The sequence below is a fragment of the Colobus angolensis genome, unplaced genomic scaffold, assembly GCF_000951035.1.
Source record: "Colobus angolensis palliatus isolate OR3802 unplaced genomic scaffold, Cang.pa_1.0 Scaffold374, whole genome shotgun sequence".
Classification (NCBI taxonomy): Eukaryota; Metazoa; Chordata; class Mammalia; order Primates; family Cercopithecidae; genus Colobus; species Colobus angolensis.
The window spans coordinates 2,837,619-2,859,335 of NW_012117088.1; the positions used below are offsets into that span (position 1 = coordinate 2,837,619).

Consider the following 21,717-nt stretch of genomic DNA (forward strand, 5'->3'; position numbering starts at 1 on the left):
TGGGGGCGTTTCCCCTCCGTGCTTGCTTCCAAACATGTCAACAAGGCGTGGTGCGTGTGCGGCGGCCGCCTGCAGCCTGCCCGCGACGCCGCCGCTCCGGGGCTAGCCGCGGCTCCTGCCTGGCTTTATGACCCTTGGCGCGGGCTGGTGACAGGCATCGTGGAACTTAAACCGTGTGGGGCTCTCCCGGCGTCGGCTACGCCGGTGCTGGGAGCTTGAGCAATGAGGCACTGAAATGTCAAAGTGCCCAGGGTGGGGCGCATGAGAAATGTCAGGGGAAGCCAATCGGGAGGTGGCGCAGGGAGGAGGGGACGCCCCCGCCGCTTAGCCAGGCGAAAAACTTGGTCAACTTGAGCGGCTGCGCGCCTGCCTTTGGCGTGGGCAGTCCTTTAGGTGGAGTGGCAGACAGGGATCAGGAAGCAGCCCAGTAAATGGTCTGTATCTCCAAGCTGAGAGGTGGGAGAGATCATTTTTATTTCGTCGTTGCTAATGATGTCCAGTTGAGTGACCCAGATGTTTTAATTAGAATCCTCCTTTTCTAACTTGAAAAAAAAGTAACTTTGTTATCTCTGAAATATTTATAAAAGTACCATCAACTCTCAGTTTATCTCTATGACCTGTGGACACATTTTCGCCACTGTGTGCTCTCTAACCATTTAGTTGTGAGTGAACCTCTTTAGAGTGTTTTATTCTTGTATTTCAGCCGAAGAATGCATATTAGTTTGATATTAGTAAAAGCAGAACAGAAAGGAACTGTGATGCCAAAACAGGCTTTTTAGAGTTAACTACAAATAGGCATTTAAAATTACTGCATGGCCAGTGTAAAAGTGCCTAATACAACGGTGGACACAGCTAGCTGTTCACTTCCAGTCTTCATCTAATGATGAAGTTGACTGCTTCTTTCAAAGTTTTTTTTTTTTTTTTTAGACAGGGACTCACTTTGTCACCCAGGCTGGAGTGCAATGGCGCGATCTCGGCTCTAGCGATTCTCCCACCCCAAGCTCCCTAGTAACTGAGACTACAGGCGTGGGCCAGCATGCCCCGCTAATTTTTGTATTTTTTGTAGAGACGGGTTTCATCGTGTTGCCCGTGCTGGTCTCGAACTGCAGAGCTTAAGCGATCCGCCTGCCTTCTCCTCCCAAAGTGCTGGGATTACAGGCGTGGTCCACGGTGCCCACCTCAAAGTTTATGGAACATAGAGTTAGCTCACTAACTCCTTGTGCTGCTCAGCTAGCCTGTGGTCTTTCCTCAATAGTTTGCTATTTAGCAATTTGTAGTCATATCAGTCCCTCACCAAAAGCTCTGGTGGCCTAAGTTGCATTATTTGGGGCCTAGAAACTTTGCAGGAAATTAAACTGCCAGAGTCCTAAAGAGGCCTAGTTTTGGTGCTCTAGATTTCTAGAATCTAGAAAGTCTCATTGACGTTTTATAGTACAGCTTGGTCCTCCACACTTCTGTTCAAAGATAAGAGGTGGTTTCACTTTGACAAAAATAGGAATTATAGGGTCCATTGATGTAAATTATTTGCAGGCTGGAAGATGCTCTGAGATGTTTAATTTTCTGTATAGCAGAGTTTCATGTGTAAATAGATTTAATAAGATACTATTAAAGTAGTGTAAATTTTTTCATACATAAAGGAAACCAACTTGGAAAAATTGACATGTAAAATTTTTATTAAGTGTCCACTCACTCCTGTTATTTTCATACAAAAATGAGGATAGTCCAGAGGCTGTTTTTATTGGAATTTGGCCTTAGATTTTTTTCCATTGCTTATTGCACTGTAATTGTGACATAGACATATTACATATGACAACTTACAGACTTAATTCAACTATTTGTAAACTGGTAAGTGCTTAAAATATGTTTTGGTGATCATATAGTGTTTTTATAACTAGATCAAGAGATACTGTCCCTTAGTGTTGCATACTGTTAAAAAAAATTTTGTCAACTTCTTTAACCTGAACTTGGAAAGGTATTTAAGTACATTTTATTTAAGCAGTACTATAATAGACAAAAGAAAGTTTCTATTTTTAGGACCAGTAAGGTATTTATTAGCAAAGATTATTATGTGAATAAGGCTACCTTTTTATATATATATATATATCCATATACTCTCAAGTAAAATGAATCATTCCGTCTTTAAGTTGTCTAGTTCTGGTTTTAGAAGATTGTTCTCCAGAAACAGGCAATCAGTATTCTATAATAAGGTGTAGAAATCACGAAGACTGTCATTCTCTTTTGATTCTCTGTATCTCAAAATTGTGAGTAGTTTTAGGTGGTCAGAAGAGAAATTATAAGCTCTGGATAGCAAACACTTTGTTCTTTGACCCAAATTTTATGCACTAAAATTAAAATAAGCCTTCAGGGTAAGTTAAAGCAGAAAAATGGGTCTTAATGACAGTGTTATCTCAACCTCTAGTGAGGGATTATTATTAGAAGAGACAATATTAAAGATTACAGTGTAGATTATACACTTTTCTCTAAACTTATAAAAAAAATCTATTCTCAGAGTTACACATAATTTCCAATCTTCCATCAAACTACCTTCTTGCTGTCACCTCTGTCATTCTGTGTTCTTGTTCTCTCCCTGATCAGTAGGGTATATGTAATATATTTTATTTACATAGTTGGGAATAGGAGCAGTGAAGAATGGGCAGTTGATTGCACATATGCTAAGACGTCTTAGACTGACTTTCATGGCATTAAGGTCAGAGGCCTCTGCCATTCTGTTTTTACTCTCCAGCCCTCAATCCTCTTTCACAAGTTTTGCGAGGTACTGGATGGAGAAAGTCTGCAGAAACATCTCTTTCACAGTAATGCATATGCATATCCTTCATCTCACACAGGAATGAGAAATTCTTTTATGCTGATAGGCCAGAAGAGAGTTGGAGCAACAAGCCATCTTTCTGAAAGGTTGTGACCCGAAGTTTAGGTCAAAACCACTACCCTGCCAGAACTGTTCTCTAGAAACAAAAGTATTACAGGCTCTAAACTAAATAAGTACCAGTGAGTGGTCTGCAGCCATTTAGTTTAGAGCCTACTATACGTTTCCAACAAACAAATCAAAACAAGACCTTTTAAAAAATCCAATTACACAGTAATGCATTGATAGTAAAAGAAATGTGTAAAACATAAAAAGGGAAAAGATGTTTGCAAGAAAAAAAATTACCTGTGATCTGCCATCTACTGTTAGTTACTATAATAATTCAATGAGTCTGCTTCCAGGGTGTGTTTTCTCGTACACAAGCTTGCTTGCTCTCTCTCGCGCGCTGCTCTCTCTTTCTCTCTCTCTCTCTCACACACACACACAAATCTTTCTCTCTCTCCCCCCTCCCCCTCCCCTTCTCTTCCTCTCCCTCTCTCAATTTTAAAGCAAAAATAGAGTCGGGTGTGGTAGTGCATGCAGATACTCTGGAGGCTGAAGTGGAAGGATTGCTTGATCTCAGGAGGTCGAGGCTGCAGTGAGCCATGATTGTGCCACTGCACTCCAGCCTGGGTGACAGAGTGAGACCCCATCTTGAATGAATGAGTGAACACAGTGAATGAATGAATGAATCATTCTCTGCCTTCTGGGTGGTAACCCCGGTTTTTAGCGTGTTGTATACTTTAATGTCGTTAATGCTGGACTGCTTTCCTATACAACAGTCATATATCCCCTTTGAAAAACCGTAATAATATTGCATTTCTCACAGAAACCCTATGTTTTATTAAACTCATTTTGCAAATTGAAGCACAAGAATATCAAGTAATTTGCTCAAAGCCACATAGCCAGTGAGAGGTAGAGCCAGAATTCAAACCCAAGGAGCTTGGTTCCAGAGCCCATTCTCTTTAACCATAAAACTGTTTTGCCATGAAAAAACTATCTTTCAAAGAAACTAATGGAATGAAAGTGCTAAGAATACATAGAATAAACAAATAGGTATAATTCAGAAACACAACTTGGGGAAAACAATGCAATAGTAAGTGGTGTGTTTGAAGAAGCAGCTACATTCCAAACCAAACAATTCATAGCTGGGGTGGTTTTGCTTATTTTAGACAGAGTTAGAAATGTCTGGCAGGTAACACATAGCCCAGTGCCTGTCTGTGGCAGGGGGTGGTTTCAGGAAGAAACTGTTCCACCTCAGATCATCAGGCATTAAGAGTCTCATAAGGAGCGCACAACCTAGATCCCTCACATGGATGGTTCACAATAAGGTTCGCACTCCTATGAGAATCTAATATAGCTGCTGATCTGACAGGAGTTCAGGCTGTAAAGCTTGCTCACTTCCTGCTATGGGGCCCAGTTCTGGTCCTGGGACCAGAACCACAGGACCCCTGTATAGACTATTAAATGTGGAACATCTGTTGGCTACTTAATTAACATCCTCTCTGGAGGTTCTTGGGACCCTGGTCGGCCTCAAATTCAGGAACAAATATCCTTAGATGACTTTTAAGAAATCTTTACAAAGTATCACTGTAGGTTCCCTTTTATATTCATTTAGTTAAGTTGACCACAACTTTTGAAATATAAATTCTTAGCGTAGTTTCAAAACCATAATAATCTTTCTCCCATGTAGTATATTATACTGATAAATGTAAATGTTTAAAAACATATGCCAAAAAAGTATAAAATTTATAAACCATTGTTGGCTTTCATTGGCATTTTTCAAAATAGTTTGTTTTGGTATTCTTGCGTTACTGATCCAGTTTTTCCGCATATTTGTGTTTGTGTATATAAACACACATCTCAGTGACAGAAGAATGAATTTTGAGTTTATTTCTATTCAAAAGTTGAGTAGGAAAAAAACTGATGCATTTTTCGGAATAGGATGAAACGAGGAGGAAGAGATAGTGACCGTAATTCATCAGAAGAAGGAACTACAGAGAAATCCAAGAAACTGAGGACTACAAATGAGCATTCTCAGACTTGTGATTGGGGTAATCTCCTTCAGGACATTATTCTCCAAGTATTTAAGTATTTGCCTCTTCTTGACCGGGCTCATGCTTCACAAGTTTGCCGCAACTGGAACCAGGTATTTCACATGCCTGACTTGTGGAGATGTTTTGAATTTGAACTGAATCAGCCAGCTACGTCTTACTTGAAAGCTACCCATCCAGAGCTGATCAAACAGATTATTAAAAGACATTCAAACCATCTACAATATGTCAGCTTCAAGGTAATATTTTAAATCCTTCTTTTAAAAAATAAGTATTTTTAGTGGCTTTTGTTTCCTAAACCAGTACATCTTCTCATGCCTTTAAAATATTTGCTTTTTCAGGGAAAATGCTTAAAAATTTAGAATTATTGTATACCTTAGAAGCTGTCACCAAATAATTATTATATTTGATGGAGCTAAATTACTCTGTTAATTATTAATCATTTCTTAAAACAGCAAAAGCTACTAAATAAGCATAAGTCATTGATAAAGCTGTGAATTACATTGAATTATTGTGAACGATTTTGAGGAAAAAGAAATATAAAATAAAAATTGGGCGATTATAATTGAGTAGAACTTAGTTGCTATTTCTGTCTAACAGGAACTTAGTGTTACTTACTGATGCTTTTTGAAATGGGATCTTCAAATGAAAAGGAAGCTTAGAAACTTTATGTAGAAGATTTAGATGAATATATTTTAGAGAGAAATAGAAAAAGGTACATGGAAGAATGCCAAAGGGGACTGTTTATTTCTTTTTGTTGCTGGAAGGAAGGTATTGGAAATCATACAGTGATGGGATAAATGAAGTGGGTGACTTTTTGAGATATCCAGAATAATTTAAGAAATCATAGCTGGATGTGCGCACTTGTAGTCCCATAGTCCCACCTTCTCAGGAGGCTGAGGTGGGAAGATTGCATGAGCCCAGGAGTTTGAGGTTGCGGTGAACTATGATTGTGCGGCTGTACTCCAGCCTTGGTGACAGAGCGAGACCTTGTCTCTGTTTAAAATAAAAAATCACAGTGGTTTGTGTGAGGCTTGTCATGTTTTGTTTGGGTAATGAATAAAATGAAATATGGGCATGTTTACTGAATCTTTAAACACCAGATTTTGTGGTGGTAAATAACTTATTGAAGAAAACAATGCATGAATACTTGATTTACCTGGATGTAGCAATTGCTGAACAGTCCAGGCTAAACCTAGGCAAAACAATAGTTCTTAACCCAGAGCTTCTGGCCATAACTAAAATCTTGTCTTCCCTTGAAGAAGGTGATTTCCTCTTAGATGGAGATTACCTGCTTATTCTCCCATGTGTGTCCAAGGAGGAGGAGAGAATTGGTGATGGGAATGGTTGGATATGTTTTCACCTTTTTTCCCAGAAGAATGCACAAAGGCACTTAGGCCACTGATTGCCAGGTTTTATAAATAAAAATGTAAGATGAGTATTTAAATTTGAATTTTAGATAATCAGTGATTTTTAGTATAGTTACATCCCTTTTAATGTTTGGGACATCTTTAATACTAAGAAAAAATCTGTTGTTTACCTGAAATTTAATTGGACGTCTAGTATATTATCTTGCGATCCTAACTGGGGGTAAGGGTAAGGGGATCAAACAAAAATTCAGAACTCATCCCTATACCCCCAGGGAAGAAGGCTGAAGAGGTTTCTGTTTGGTTTTAGTTATCTTTGAGTTGTCTAAGAGTGTTCTAATGGTAAATCATATGCAAAGATGTGTATATTCCTCTGATAGGTCTTAAAGTCCAGTTCCACCTAGTAGATTTGCTGGGTCATTTTTATTCTTTTACAGCCCCGTGAATCTAGTAATCTAGTATAACCCTCATAAAATCATTTGTGCAAAAGTTTAACATTTTTATTAGGGTTTTTTTTTCCCCCCTGAGGAAATAATTTCTGATTTACAAAAAAGAGTCACATCACAGGATTCTTCTGGGCTCTCCTGATAGTCTTCACCGATTGTAGACCAAGGAGGCTTATAGTTAGAATATTTAGTCTAGAAGAGAGGTTCTCTAACTTTATGTGCATCAAAATCACCTGGAGGGCTTGACCGCCCCCCCCCAACAGTTTCTGATTTAGATGGTCTGGGTTGGGTATCAACATTTGTTCCCATTCAAGTTCCCAGGTGATGTTGATTCTGTGTCTGAAACTAATATAATTAGCACATTAGTTTTACCATCCACTCAACATTTTTGGGATAAAGTACTGTATATGAATCTGGAAATTAATAATATCCTTTTAACTATTGTTTTTAGGTGTTTCCCAGGCAACAACTAACTTTTTGATGGATGAACTCCTTTTTACATCCTTGAGGGATTTTTTGGCCCTGTTATCCTTCCCTTAGGAAATGTCTTTGCAGAAGTATGTGTGAGAATAGCTATCTCTTACTTAGTTTAGATTTTCATGCCTGACTGGTCCAGTACACTCATTTTACTTCACATTCATCTTTCCATTGATAACATTAATAATGAATCCCAGGTTGTGATACACATGTACATTTTGAGTAAATACTCAATTTCTAGTGCATACCATAGAGCCTGTATTTACATCTATTATGTGATCCACTACCAAATACATAATTATTTTTTAAAGACTATAAATTGATTTACTCCATTAGTTTATACAGTCACTTTGGAATAAATCAGTGTAAAAGCCAACATTAAATATGTCTTTTATAATGAAAGCTAGGTCTTGTCTTGACAGTTGCCCTTCTACTTTTTCAGAGAGACTCAGAAAAGGCTAAAGTTGGAGGTGAGGGTGGAGGGTGGATGATTGAAAGAATGTTCTTTAAGTTATAATGCAATAAACTAGTAATGATACTTCTATGAAACGAATATGTGTACAGAGAAATATAAATATATACATGAGTAATCTTGAAGTTTGGGTATTTGGGGAAAAAAGTAAAAAGACAATAAAATATACATGAGTAATGGTGTTTCTTTTCTAAGGTGGATAGCAGCAAGGAATCAGCTGAAGCAGCTTGTGATATACTGTCGCAACTTGTGAATTGCTCTTTGAAAACACTTGGACTTATTTCAACTGCTCGACCAAGCTTTATGGATTTACCAAAGGTATCTGGTCTTCTTGTTTTATTTTCTATTACTGAGAAATCCGGTGAAAGTCTAACCTTTTTTTTTTTTTGTATTGACAGTGTGGGTATAAGGAAAGTAATATATATACATAATGGAAAATCAGTTACTATTTGGAATGAAAAGAAATAGTATTTTTTAAGCTTTTTTTTTTTTTAAATCACCGTACTTCTAAATTGGTATGGTTAAAGAAATTTACAGAGGCGTCTATAGGAAGTATTAAAAGAAATTCAGTAAGTAAAACAGAGTCAACCATATTAGAAAAAAAGGGACACATAGATACTCATTTTGGGGCTTCCAGAGCAGATTGGTGATGTTAGAATCAAAAGTAGAGTGTGCCAGTATTGAGAGCAGGTCTAGCTTGTAAAATCTTTTGGCAAATGTTCTGTAAAGATTTAGTCTTGACCAAGGTTAGTATCAGCACAGTTTAGATTAATTTACAGACTTAAAGATATCCTTTATTTGGGTAAAAAGTTAACATATATTCATACATGTATTCTAATGTGATCCTGCACATAATCAGAGATCGTGTCTCTCTCACAACTATTCTTTTAAAATACAAAAATAAGGGCACATTTTTAGAAAGATGGTAAAGGTGTCTGAGTATGTTAGCTAATGGTTAGTAGGTTAGTATCCAACAATAATTGATAGTTTTTTCCCCAGAAGACACTGAAAACTAAAATACAGACATCCTTTTAAGTACCTGGTAATATACTGGGATGATTGAGGACAGAATATAACTGAATTGAATATATAACCCAAGTGGTTGTTTCAGTAGAATGTCTGTACCAAATAAGTCACCAGTTGATGTCAAAGTCTTAATTGATTTTGAAACATTTTCATTACATATGTATATTTTGAGATAAAATGTTTTTCTTCATGTATAAAATAAGGGAAATGGGCAGGAGAATCTAATTATCTTAATATTTTAAGATCCTAAGTACAGAAGTTAGATCAGCATGGTACTCCGACTTAATGTGTAAAAATCTTCTGAATAGCCTCCTAAATTTTGGATTTGTATCCCTTTTTCAAATTCGGGGTGATTCTAAGTCTCCTCTTCCTGTGAGCAGTCCAGGTGATTCTGATTAAGATGGTTAAGGGAACTCACTCTAAGAAATAGTAGTTACATGGTATAGCGCCACCTTCAAGCTTCAAATGGGAAATGAAACAATCTGAATTGATTTTTAGTGTACCTACCGTAGCTAAAATACAAATGTACTTACTGACTCATATGGTATATATAAAAATACCATATTAAAAGATATGTTGAACATAATTTTTCTTTTTTTTCTTACCATTATGCTTATATCTAGTACTAATTTGGGAACCATGAATGGAGCTAATGGAAAGAATGCTTCTTTCCTTATTAAGTGAGTCTAGAATACTTAATACTGTTTTTCTTTTTTTCTTTTCCTTTTATGGCTTTGGTAGAAGATTGAAATAGGGCGTTGCAATGTTTTGGAAATCTTGAGAGAACTGAAGAGAACATAGAAGAAATGTTTTTGACCAGAGCTAAATTGGGGAAATGGGAAAAGACGTCAGTGATGCAATCATTAGACTGCAACATGAAATATGTTTGTACAAGATATAATTGAGTTTGATATGAAAATATTAGGAGAAAGATGTTAACATTTAAGTAGTTAAATAGTTACTTAATCAAAATCTAAGTAGTTAGCCAGTTGTTTAATCACAGTAGGGAAAAAGTAAATTAGGGAATTATGACCAAGAAGATAGTGTTTTGGTTGGGTGTGGTGGCTCACAGCTATAATCCGAGCACTTTGGGAAGCCAAGGCAGGAGGTTCCCTTGTGGCCAAGAGTTGGAGATCAGCCTGGGCAGCATAGCAAGATCCATCTCTACCAAAAAAAAAAGTTAGCTGTGCATGGTGGCTCACACCTGTAGTCCTAGCTACTAGGGAGGATGAAACAGGATTGCTTAAGTTCAGGATTTCAAGGTTGTAATGAGCTAAGGAGGTGCCACTGCACTCCAGCCTGCATGACAAGAACAATACTCTGTCTCAAAAAAAAAAAAAAGGTAATGTTTCATTATACTTTCTTGGCTCTTAGCCTGCCCTCATCCTTTTTCACTCCTGTAGAGAATTTATAAAGCTAACTGGAGCATGAAGTTGGTTTTGTAGAGAGGAATATGTTGGACCATGGATTAGCCTTTCTTTACTCTCCTAGATTCTTTGCTTGGTGGTTTCAACTCGTATCTTAGCTCCGATTGAGAGCTGCATACTTTGAGAATGCTTTAATTCCTGTTTGCCTACATTGATTCCTTTAGGTCAAATTCTGTCCAACAGATACATACGTGTGTGTGTGTATGTGTTTATACACACATATATATGTACATATATACATATATATGATACATGATGAATGATTTCATTAGTGCTTTTGTGGATCAAAATACATTAAAATAGAAGACTTGAAAATATTGTGGATAACATTTGAAGGAATTTTAAACTTGGAATTTTAAGTATGATTTTGATTGTTTTAGAATCAAATTTTCTATGAGTTTTCATATCTCAAATGAGTCTCAGATTTTAAATAAATTATGATATTAATTTTTAATGATGGTGTTAATAGTTACTCTTTAGTGGGCATAACTATCAAACAGAAAAGAAATGCAGTTTAGTTTTATAAAACACTAGGGTTTCCAGATAGGCAAAGTGAAGTATGAGAGAGATTCTCATCCCTGGTTCCAGAATTCCTCTTTTTACTTACCAGTGGTTTCTCCAATTTAGAGACACTTATTCTGAGGCTTGAAATGTTTTTTTCCCCCTACACATAAATAGGCTCTTCTCAAAGATAAAAGATAGTCACCTCTTTTGCCACACTCCCAACAACAGAGTGAAGGGGTGCCGCCCCTAAAACATTTACAAAATATTAGTGTCATTATGACTCAGATAAACTGTAGTACTAGGAAACCCCTCAATTCTCATTCCTAAAAATTGAAATAATTTTTTTTTTTTTGCTTTTCAGTCTCACTTTATCTCTGCACTGACAGTTGTGTTTGTAAACTCCAAATCCCTGTCTTCGCTTAAGATAGATGATACTCCAGTAGATGATCCATCTCTCAAAGTACTAGTGGCCAACAACAGTGATACCCTCAAGCTGTTGAAAATGAGCAGCTGTCCTCATGTATCTCCAGCAGGTATGTTGTGTTTTTTGCTAGACACATTTTAGTAAAATGCATTGATATGTTCATCAAATTAGAAAAAACTATGATCATTAACCTTAAAGGTGGATTAATACGACTGCTTCATCTCTTAATGTAGTAATAGGATAGCATAAGTAATAGAATAGCATATGTTACTAGCCTAGACACTGACTTTCAGCTTATTTTCTAATCTTATTTGGTAAATTTATGAATAGCACATGCCAGAAAATGAACAGGAGAAAAAGAGGAAAGGACAGTATGAGGTCAGCCTGAGGGGTCCTATTAAGTACAGTAGAATTTTTTCTCATTGTAGTTGAGCTAATAGGGTAGGTTTTGAGTCATAGCAGTCACATAATTGGTTTTCTTCTCACTATGTAGAGGGAGAAGAGTTGTACTAAGTGGTAGCCTTACATTTTGCAAGATGGTGTTTTTCGTAAGTTGAATTTTGGAGCCAAGAACCCATCAAATAGGAGAAGAGCATTATAAAAGCTCTTTCCAGTTTCTCTTATATAGGATTTTCTGAGCATTACTGAATTATTCAGTTTGAGATTATTTAAATTCCAGGGGGTTTGTATTGAAAAGAGTGTGTAAACCCTACTACTATATTATATATACTGCTATCTGCTGCTTCATTCCTGACTCCTCCCACTATTGACATGTTTGCTGATCCTTTAGCTGTGTTATTTGGGAAACCTGTTCTTTAAGGGATAGTGTCAAATCTTTGATCTTTACAAAACACTTCCAACCTTCTTGCCATTGGTAAAGGTCAGCCTTCTCCCAAGAAATGATTCCATTTTAGATGGAGATTGCTTGCTCATTCTCCCAAGTCTCCTTGCTCATTCTCTTTTCTCCCACAGGAGGCTCTTGGTGATGAGAATGGCTAGGTCTGTGGTTGTATTTTCTTAGCTGTCTCTGCCACTTACAGATTACCACTGAAGCTATTATAAACCAGAAGTTAAGAATAGGCTTTGTGGCAGTTCTTATATGACCTTTATTACATTTTTTTATTTACTGTATAGCTCTGCTCTCAGAATAAAGTCTGTGCTTCCTGGCTTCATAGTGTACAAGGTCCTTTGTATCTTGACCTCCACCTGTCTCTTGCTGGTCACTCGCATGGAACTTTTACTTGGGTCCTGTGGAACTACAGATTTTTGTTTGTACCTTTGTTTGTGGTTGCTCAGTACACTTTACCCTGTGGAATACTTGCTCAGATGTTTTAACTTCACCTTGCTAACTGCAGCCAGCTCAGGCTTCAGAGTTCAGCTTAGATGTGATCTGTGTTGACCCGCCTGTCAACATAGGAGAAGAAGGGAACTTCTCCTTTCTGGTTGAGATTTCCCACCTGTGTATTTCCAGAACACTCTGAATGTTTTTGCTAACATTTACCACATTGTATGAGTCTTTATGTCTCTGATTTCTCTATATAACTGAGAGTTCATAGTTCTCTTTATTCTGGTATATCCTGTGTTCATTCATTTTTATTAAATATACACAACAGTTCTGATAGTATAGTATAAGCTTACCTCATCCCACTTAATTGTAACTGCCCAGTGAGTTCACCTTGCCGGTTGTCCAGACAGAACCGATTTATCAGGATGGGAATTGCAATGGAGAAAGAGTAATTCACACAGAGCCGGCTGTGCAGGAGACTGGAGTTTTGTTGTTACTCAAATCAGTCTCCCTGAGCATTTGGGGATCAGAATTGTTAAAGATAATTTGGCAGGTAGGGGCTTGGGAAGTGCTGATTGGTCAGTTTGGAGATGGAATCATAAGGGGTCAAAGTTCGGTTTTCTTAATGTCTTCTCTTCCTAGGTGCCATGGCAGAACTGGTTGGGCCAGATTACCAGTCTGGATGGTGTCAGCTGATTCATTTAGTACAGGGTTTACAAAATATGTCAAGCACTGTTCTTAGGTTTTACAATAATGATGTTATTGCCATGAGCAATTTGGGGAGGTTCACATTCTTGGAGCCGGAGGTTTCATGACCCCCACATTGTAGTTTCTAATCTTGCAGCTAGTTTGAAAGTCCTGCAAAGGCATACTGGACCCCACACAAGAAGGAGGGGTCTTTTCATGGAAGGGGTGTTACCAGTTTTGTTTCAAAGTCAAACCATGAACTGAATTCCTTCCCAAAGTTAGCTCAGCCTACGCCCAGGAATGAACAAGGGCAGCTTAAGGGTTAGAAGCAAGATAGGGTCGGTTAGGTCTGATTTCTTTCATGGTCATAATTTTGCAAAGTTGGTTTCATAGTGACTTTGGACTAGTACTTCAGGAAAGGAAGGGAAGAGAAAGAATACTTTTTAATACAACCGGATGCGTTGGCTCACGTCTTAATCCCAGCACTTTGGGAGGCTGAGGCAGGCGGATCACGAGATCAAGAGATCCAGACCATCCTGGCCAACACGGTGAAACCCCATCTCTAGTAAAAATACAAAAATTAGCTGGGCGTGGTGGCGTGTGCCCATAGTCCCAGCTACTTGGAAGGCTGAGGCAGGAGAATCATTTGAACTCTGAACTCTGGAGGCGGAGGTTGCGGTGAGCCAAGGTTGTATCACTGTACTCCTACCTGGCAACAGAGCGAGACTCCGTCTCAAAAAAAGAAAGAATACTTGCAATACTTTTTATTTGAAGAGTATAACCGCATTTCAGTTGAAATTTCATATTTACATATTTTCTATCTATATTTTGCATATTTGGACAGTTTTTCTGAGTTGAAATTAGGGACTGTATTCTACTTTCCTCACTGAACATTTAATCAATTTTTTTCCTGTTCGTATAGTTGTTATAATTGTCTGTAACTGGACCTCTAGGTTAGTATGCCTGTTGCTTTCTTAATATTAATTATCAGGTTGAACTAATGAACATTTAGTTACTTAGTTTCCTTGTTGATAAGCCAACATTGCATTATAGTTCTAAGGTTGGACACTTGTTTTTACCTTTTTTGCTGTGATTTAAAAAAAATTGGATTATAGCAGTTTGCTTGTATTTAATTTCTTACTTAGGGTACATTCTTAAGAAGTGGAAGTCCTAGGACAAAGGGTCTTTGTGTTTTTGTGCTTTTTGCCATGTTGTTTTTTTTTTTTCCAAATGAGTTCTATGAGTTTACCACCACTAATCACCAGCTTTGTTAACAGCTTTATTGATATATAATTCACAATTCTCATTTAAAATGTACAATTTATTGACTTGTAGTATATTGATAGAGTAGTGCATGCATCCCCACAATTTTAGAACGTTTTTATTATTCTAAAAAGAAACCATATACCTCTTAGCTGTTGCCCCCAAAACCTCTATCCCAACCATCCCTACGCAACCACTAATCTATTTTCTGTGTCTATAGATTTGTCTGTTCTGGACATTTTATATAAATGGAAATCTACCTTTTGACTTATGAATAATGCTGCTTGTGTGGACATATAGTTTAATTTCTCTTTAGGTATATACCTAGTGATCATATAGTAACTCCCCATTCGAGGAAATGCCAGGCTGTTTTCCAAAGCTGCTGTGTACCACTTCACATATCCACTAGCAGTGTCTTCTGACACTTACTTGTCTTTTTGATTGTAGCCATCCTACGGGGTGTAAACTCATTGTGGTTTTGATTTACATTTTCTTGTTGACTAATGATGTTGAATTTTTTTTTTTTTTTTTTTTTTGAGACAGGGCCTCACTGTTGCCCAGGCTGGAGTGGAGTGGTGTGATCCTGGCTCACTGCAGTCTGGACCTCCTGGGCTCAAGCGATCTTCTCACCTCAGCCTCCCAAGTAGCTAGGACCATAGGCACACGCCATCATGCCCAGCTAATATTTTGTATTTTTTGTAGAGATGGGGTTTTGCCTTGTTGCCTAGGCTAGTCTCGAACTCATGGGCTCAAGTGTCCCTCCCACCTCAGCTTCCCAAAGTGCTGGGATTATAGGCGAGAGCCACTGTGCCTGGCCTTGAATATCTTTTCATGTGCTTGTTGGCCATTTGTATATCTTCTGTGGAGAAATGTCTATTCAGATTCTTTGCCTATTTTTGTTTTTTTTTGAGACAAAGTCTCCTTCTTGTTGCCCAGGATGGAGAATGCGGTGGCGTGGTCTCGGCTCACCACAGGCTCCACCTCCCGGGTTCGGGTGATTCTCCTGCCTCAGCCTCCTGAGTAGCTGGGATTACAGGCGCCCGCCACCACATCCGGCTAGTTTTTTATTTTTAGTAGAGATGGGGTTTCACCATGTTGGCCAGGCTGGTCTCGAACTCCTGACGTCAGGCGATCAATCTGCCTCAGCCTCCCAAAGTGCTGGGATTACAGGCGTAAGCCACTGCCCCTGGCCCCTTTGCCTATTTTCTAATTTGGGTTGTCTTAATTTATTGAGTTGTAATAGTGCCCTACTTTTACTTTTGCCACTGTTACGTTTTTAAATACTTGGAACTATGTATTAGTTTTCTTACTGGTGCATAACTGACAGCTCTACACAAAGCTTAAACCAACACACATTTATTTGTTCCACTGTTCTGTACATTAGGGCTGTAGGTAGGGCTCAAGTGGCTTCTCTGCTTAGAGTCTTAAAAGGCTGAGAGGAAAATGTCAGGAAGGCTGGGCTCTTACCTGGAGGCTCTTCAGAAGAATCCACTTCCACACTCATTCAAGTTATTGGCTGAATATAGTTCCTTGTGATTGTCGAACTGACATCCAATTTCCTTATTGGCTGTCAGCAAGAGGCTGTTAGGGGGTCTTTCTGCTCTTAAGAGACTGGTTGTGATTTTTCTTTTTTGGCCCCCTCTAGCTTAGAGCCAACAATAACACGTTGAGTCCTTTGCATTTTGAATCTCTCTGACTTCCTCTTCTGCAAGCAGAGAAAACTGCTTTAAAAGGGGCTCATGTGATTAGACTAGGACCATCCAGATAATCTCTTTTATATGGTAGGCTGAACCATATATCATAATCATGGGCATATCTTATGGAATTCACGGATGCTAGGCATTAGGGTGTGGGATCTTGGAGGCCGTTTTGAGCATTACGCCTGCCACAACTGCTTTGTAGTTATTAAATAATACGCCAGAGTTTCTTTTATTTGCATTGTGGGTTACCATTTCCCGTGTGTGTGTGTGTGTGTGGTTTTAAAATTATTATTACACTTTAAGTTCTGGAGTACATGTGCAGAACGTGCAGGTTTGTTACATAGATATACATGTGCCATGGTGGTTTGCTGCACCCATCAACCTGTCATCTACATTAGGTATTTCTCCTCATACTATCCCTCCCCTAGGCCCCCAGCTCCCAACAGGCCCCAGTGTGTGATGTTCCCCTCCCTGTGTCCATGTGTTCTCATTGTTCAGCTCCCGCTTATGAGTGAGAACATGTGGTGTTTGGTTTTCTGTTCTTGTGTTAGTTGGCTGAGACTGATGGTTTCCAGCTTCATCCATGTCCCTGCAAAGGACATGATGAACTCATCCTTTTTTATGGCTGCATAGTATTCCACAGTGCCTATGTGCCACATTTTCTTTAGTCTGTCATTGATGGCATTTGGGTTGGTTCCAAGTCTTTGCTATTGTGAACAGTGCCACAGTAAACATACGTGTGCATGTGTCTTTATAGTGGAATGATTTATAATCCTTTGGATATATACCCCGTAATGGGATTGCTGGGTCAAATGGTATTTCTAGTTCTAGATCCTTGAGGAATTGCCACACTGTCTTCCACAGTGGCTGAACGAAGTTACACTCCCAGCAGTATGATAGCATTCCTGTTTCTCCACATCCTCTCCAGCATGTTGTTTGCTGACTTTTTAATGATCGCCATTCTAACTGGCGTGAGATGGTATCAGAACAGAGATGTGCTTAAGGTTACCTTGAGTAATCAGGGTATATTTCAAAGTATATAAAATAGCCAGGCATGGTGGCATGTACCTGTAATCCCAGCTACTTGGGAGGCTGAGGCAGGAGAATCGCTTAAACCTGGGAGGCAGAGGTTGCAGTGAGCCAAGATGGCACCCCTGTACTCCATCCTGTGTGGCAGAGCGAGACTCCATCTCAAAATAAAAATAAAGTATATACCTACCTGCGGAAAACAGAAACTTTGTGGTTGCTGAATACTGAGACATTACTCTGTTTTCTGGTGACTCATTCTGGCAATTCAGTTTGTCTTTTCTGATAATTCGAATGCCTGTCTTTTCCCACTGTTATAAAGCTGTGGCTTATTGGTGGCCTCTGTCTTGTCACTTCTTAAGCAGTAGTTAAGTGCATGGACATAAGAGTCACTTAGCCTGTGTTTGTATTGCAGCTTTGCTATTTTTAGCTAGCTGTCTCCACTTCAAAATAGAAATAATACTTTTCCATATTTCTAAAATTATTTGTGGCATAACCTCTAGTACCTGGCATATCATACTTATAAACAATAGTAGATGAAAATATGATGTATATTTTGTTCCTATCCCTGTTTCTAAACATAAGGAAGAAATGGATTGAGTGAGTTACTTACCAGGTAATATAAGGTGCCTCTTTGGGGTAGAATTCTTATACTAGGCTGGGCACAGTGGCTCACGTCTGTAATCCCAGCACTTTGGGAGGCCAGGGCAGGTGGATCACTTGAGATCAGGAGTTCAATACTATCCTGGCCAACATGGTGAAACCCTGTCTCCACCAAAAATACAAAAATTAGCCAGGCATGGTGGCACACGCTTGTGGTCCCAGCTACTCAGGAGGCTGAGGCAGGAGAATCACTTGAACCCGGGAGGCAGAGGCTGCAGTGAGCTGAGATCATACCACTGCACTCCAGCCTGGGCTACAGGGTAAGACTGACGCAAAAAAAACCAAAAAAACCCAGAACTCTTATAGAGAGATCAAATATTGACCTTTGAAATGTCATCTATTGCTAGGATGATAGTTTTGGTAAGTTATAAAGCATAGCACCCTAAGTATAGGGAATCATCTAAAGGAGCTGCCTTCTGGGTGTGTTAGAGCTTCAAAAGTCATAATGTATATTTCCATTAATGTGAATTGAGTAGTTATTTTGACATGCTTATTTAGTGATATCTTGGTATTTTTTCTTATAAATTTGATAAGCTGCCTGTACACTATTAGCAGTTAGACTGTTGATCATTTGATAGAAATCTTCAGTTTGTAAATATTCTATTTCATTACCTAATTCATAGTTTTACATGGTTCTATCTTACTCTGTTTTTATTAGGATTAGGTTTTGAACTTCAAAAAATGTCCTTTGGCCTCTGTTGCAGTGATCATGTAATTACTTAACCTGTAAGTTTAGTGTTAGTAATAATTTTTCTAAAATATGGCACTGTCCGTGCATTACTGGAATGCCCTAACCTTAGTGATGGTGTATTTTTTTAATGACAGTTAATTAATTGAGTTTTATTTCTTTTTCATAGATGGGATTTAGAATTGGTTTAATTTTCTTGTAGACAAAATTAGTAATCGATTTTAAATGTTTGTGACTTCCCTTCCAATTCAGCTATACAAATTTTAAGTTATATAGTTTTGTGGTAAGGGAACTGTGACAAACATCTGTGGGACATGTACTTGATTGAAGTTTGAACAGATAAACTTTTACAAAAACTTGCAAATAATTTGGTTTTTTTTTCCTTCAAGGTATCCTTTGTGTGGCTGATCAGTGTCATGGCTTAAGAGAACTAGCCCTGAACTACCACCTACTGAGTGATGAGCTGTTACTTGCTTTGTCTTCTGAAAAACATGTTCGATTAGAACATTTGCGCATTGATGTAGTCAGTGAGAATCCTGGACAGACACACTTCCATACTATTCAGAAGAGCAGCTGGGATGCTTTCATCAGACATTCACCCAAAGTGAACTTAGTGATGTATTTTTTTTTATATGAAGAAGAATTTGACCCATTCTTTCGCTATGAAATACCTGCCACCCATCTGTATTTTGGGAGATCAGTGAGCAAAGATGTGCTTGGCCGTGTGGGAATGACATGCCCTAGACTAGTTGAACTAGTAGTGTGTGCAAATGGATTACGGCCACTTGACGAAGAGTTAATTCGCATTGCAGAACGTTGCAAAAATTTGTCAGCTATTGGACTAGGGGAATGTGAAGTTTCATGTAGTGCCTTTGTTGAGTTTGTGAAGATGTGTGGTGGCCGCCTATCTCAATTATCCATTATGGAAGAAGTACTGATTCCTGACCAAAAGTATAGTTTGGAGCAGATTCACTGGGAAGTGTCCAAGCATCTTGGTAGGGTGTGGTTTCCCGACATGATGCCCACTTGGTAAAAACCGCATGATGTAGGGCATGATGAATAGCACCTTAACTTCAAGCAAATGTATTATAATAAAAGTTTTATTTGCTGTAGTTCTGATATAATTATACTATTTTGTGGCACAGAAATTTAGTATCTTGAGTCAGTATATGTAAAGATTGTTTATTGGAAGACCCATGAATGAGTTTTGGTCAGAAAACTCCATTTGTTTCCTTAGGGTAATCGCAATCATATCTCCGAATTTTTTTTAATGTGGTTCAGATGTAAAAGTAATAACCAGTTATACATACTAAACAGTTTACAGTCTAAAGGAAACAAAACCTGTATGTTATAATATCCAAGAAGTACTAATAGGTTTTCTGAAATGTTATATCTCTATGCATTTAAAAAAAAATGTAAACTTGACATTTTAGGGTCTTCAGTTATACATACACCTGTTATAAGGTGTTTCATATAGCTCAGGAAAGTGAGCATTTTGTGAGAAAAATGAATGTATTGTATCTAATGAAAAAGATTGGATGAATGTTCTCAAATGTTACAAAGCTGTTTAAAGAAAAGTATATATAAGTAATCGGAACACTTAGAAAGCTGATAAATGTCACACAGTGGTAGTATAGAAGGATAATACAGAGCCAAGATCAAATTAAAAGACAATAAATGGTACAGAAGGGAGGCAATGTTGAGCTTTGTATAAACTTTTAGGTTTGCTCTGTAATCTGCTAAACCATATACATTCTTTTGTGATATGTTACTATGTATGTGGCACTTGAGGCACTGTATGTAAAGTAAGGAATGCTTTACTAGTTCTTCTTGGTTTTATCTTTGTTTAAACTAGCTTTGAAGTATTAAACAATAATTGAAATGAAAAGCTTATCTATTTTAAAAAGCCAAATTTAAATAAATATAGAACTTTAAAATGTTTATCAGTTGTTTCCATGAAAGAATATAAGTTTCCAGTAAATTTTAGTGATGGCTCACTCATTTTTCCGTTTTGGAATTACATAGTTATATAAGTAGAATTTTTAAAACTCATAAAGGGAGCACCATTGTACAGTCTAGCATAAAAAGCAAATTTTAAAGATATATTTAAGTTCATAATCTTATTTTTCAGTAAATATTGCTCAGTGAACTGGAAAACTTTAATAGAAAAATGTCTGCAGTTTTGTGATTGTTAATTTGGTTAAACTGATATATTATTTAAGTTAGGTAACATTTTATATTACTTTCATATGAATAAAGGTAATCCATGCATTGTAGAGCCTATAAATTGTTACTTTTTTTAGATGATATAAACTTTGATTTTGGGCACTAGTGCTAGTAGATATTACTACCCCTCCTGAGGGAAATCAGAAGTGATTTACCCCCCAATGGAATACATTAATTCTCGAAGTGGCTCTTTTCAGTAGTGTGACTTTTAGAAAGTATCTCAGTAGTTAAGGAAGCTAACAGTCTTAGATCTTTTAAAATGGATGACCTTCTTAAGAATAAAGCAAAAGGTGATTTTCTTCATAATTTATGCTTTCCAAAAGTGATATGCTCTCCTGCAGCAACATATAAGTGAGAAGAAAAAAGGCTTATCTAGACTCGAAAATTAAAAGCAATTATAGTAATATTTCCCCTCCTCCTAAATAGTAAAAAGCTCTGATTGTACAAGAATTACCTGTGCTAGTCAAGTTTTTTTTCCTTGAACAACTTTGGAAAAATGGATTTGACAGTACATAATCAGTTCTAACCAAAGCTTGTATCTGGAAATTTACTTTTTGTACAAATTGAATTATATATTGCTTAAAATACTTTAATTCACTTTATAAGCAAAATGCATAGTACTTAATTTGTTTATACTGTAAAGTATATGTTAAGTGCTTTTATCACTTTGAGAATAAAAAGTTGCTAATGCTGTTGTATTTTACTTTTTAAAAACTACACATATTTGACTTTAAACTTAAAAATGTTTCAAATCCATATTTGATGGATATAATATTTAATATTAAACAATGTTTATGATAGACTTGTTTTTTTGAAGATACGAGGTTAGGCTCGTGGAACCTATTCTTGAAATAAACTCTGATGCCTAAAGAAATAGGAAATTTAAAACCTACCATGAAATACAAAATTTTAAATGTTTATACAGAAAATAAGGAATGGGTTCTTTCTGCATTCAGAATGAGAACTTATAAAACACATTATTTAGACAAAGAATCAGTCTTTAAGGGTCCTAGAACCCAACCAGTCTTTTTAGAGATAAATGTCTTTATATAAATTAGAATAGTTTTCAACTACTGAAATTATTTTCATTGTCTTACTGGCTTTCAATTTGGTAATTTG

At 37.4% G+C, this 21,717-nt stretch overlaps 1 protein-coding gene across 1 annotated transcript; it reads left to right on the plus strand.

Annotated features, from left to right (window-relative positions):
* Positions 1-54: 54 nt before the first annotated feature.
* On the plus strand, positions 55-21,290 carry FBXL3 (F-box and leucine-rich repeat protein 3). The gene is made up of 5 exons (XM_011953849.1): positions 55-456; positions 4,808-5,156; positions 7,875-7,997; positions 10,998-11,169; positions 18,762-21,290. The coding sequence occupies exons 2-5, from the start codon at positions 4,809-4,811 to the stop codon at positions 19,403-19,405; spliced, it is 1,287 nt and encodes a 428-aa protein (XP_011809239.1). The 5' UTR covers positions 55-456; position 4,808; the 3' UTR covers positions 19,406-21,290.
* Positions 21,291-21,717: the final 427 nt, after the last annotated feature.

Coding starts and splice junctions, on each gene's coding strand:
- FBXL3 (XM_011953849.1), top strand. CDS start 4,809: ATGAAACGAGGAGGAAGAGATAGTGACCGTAATTCATCAGAAGAAGGA. Junction 7,998..10,997: donor GCTTTATGGATTTACCAAAG/GTATCTGGTCTT, acceptor TTTGCTTTTCAG/TCTCACTTTATCTCTGCACT. Junction 11,170..18,761: donor TCCTCATGTATCTCCAGCAG/GTATGTTGTGTT, acceptor TTTTCCTTCAAG/GTATCCTTTGTGTGGCTGAT.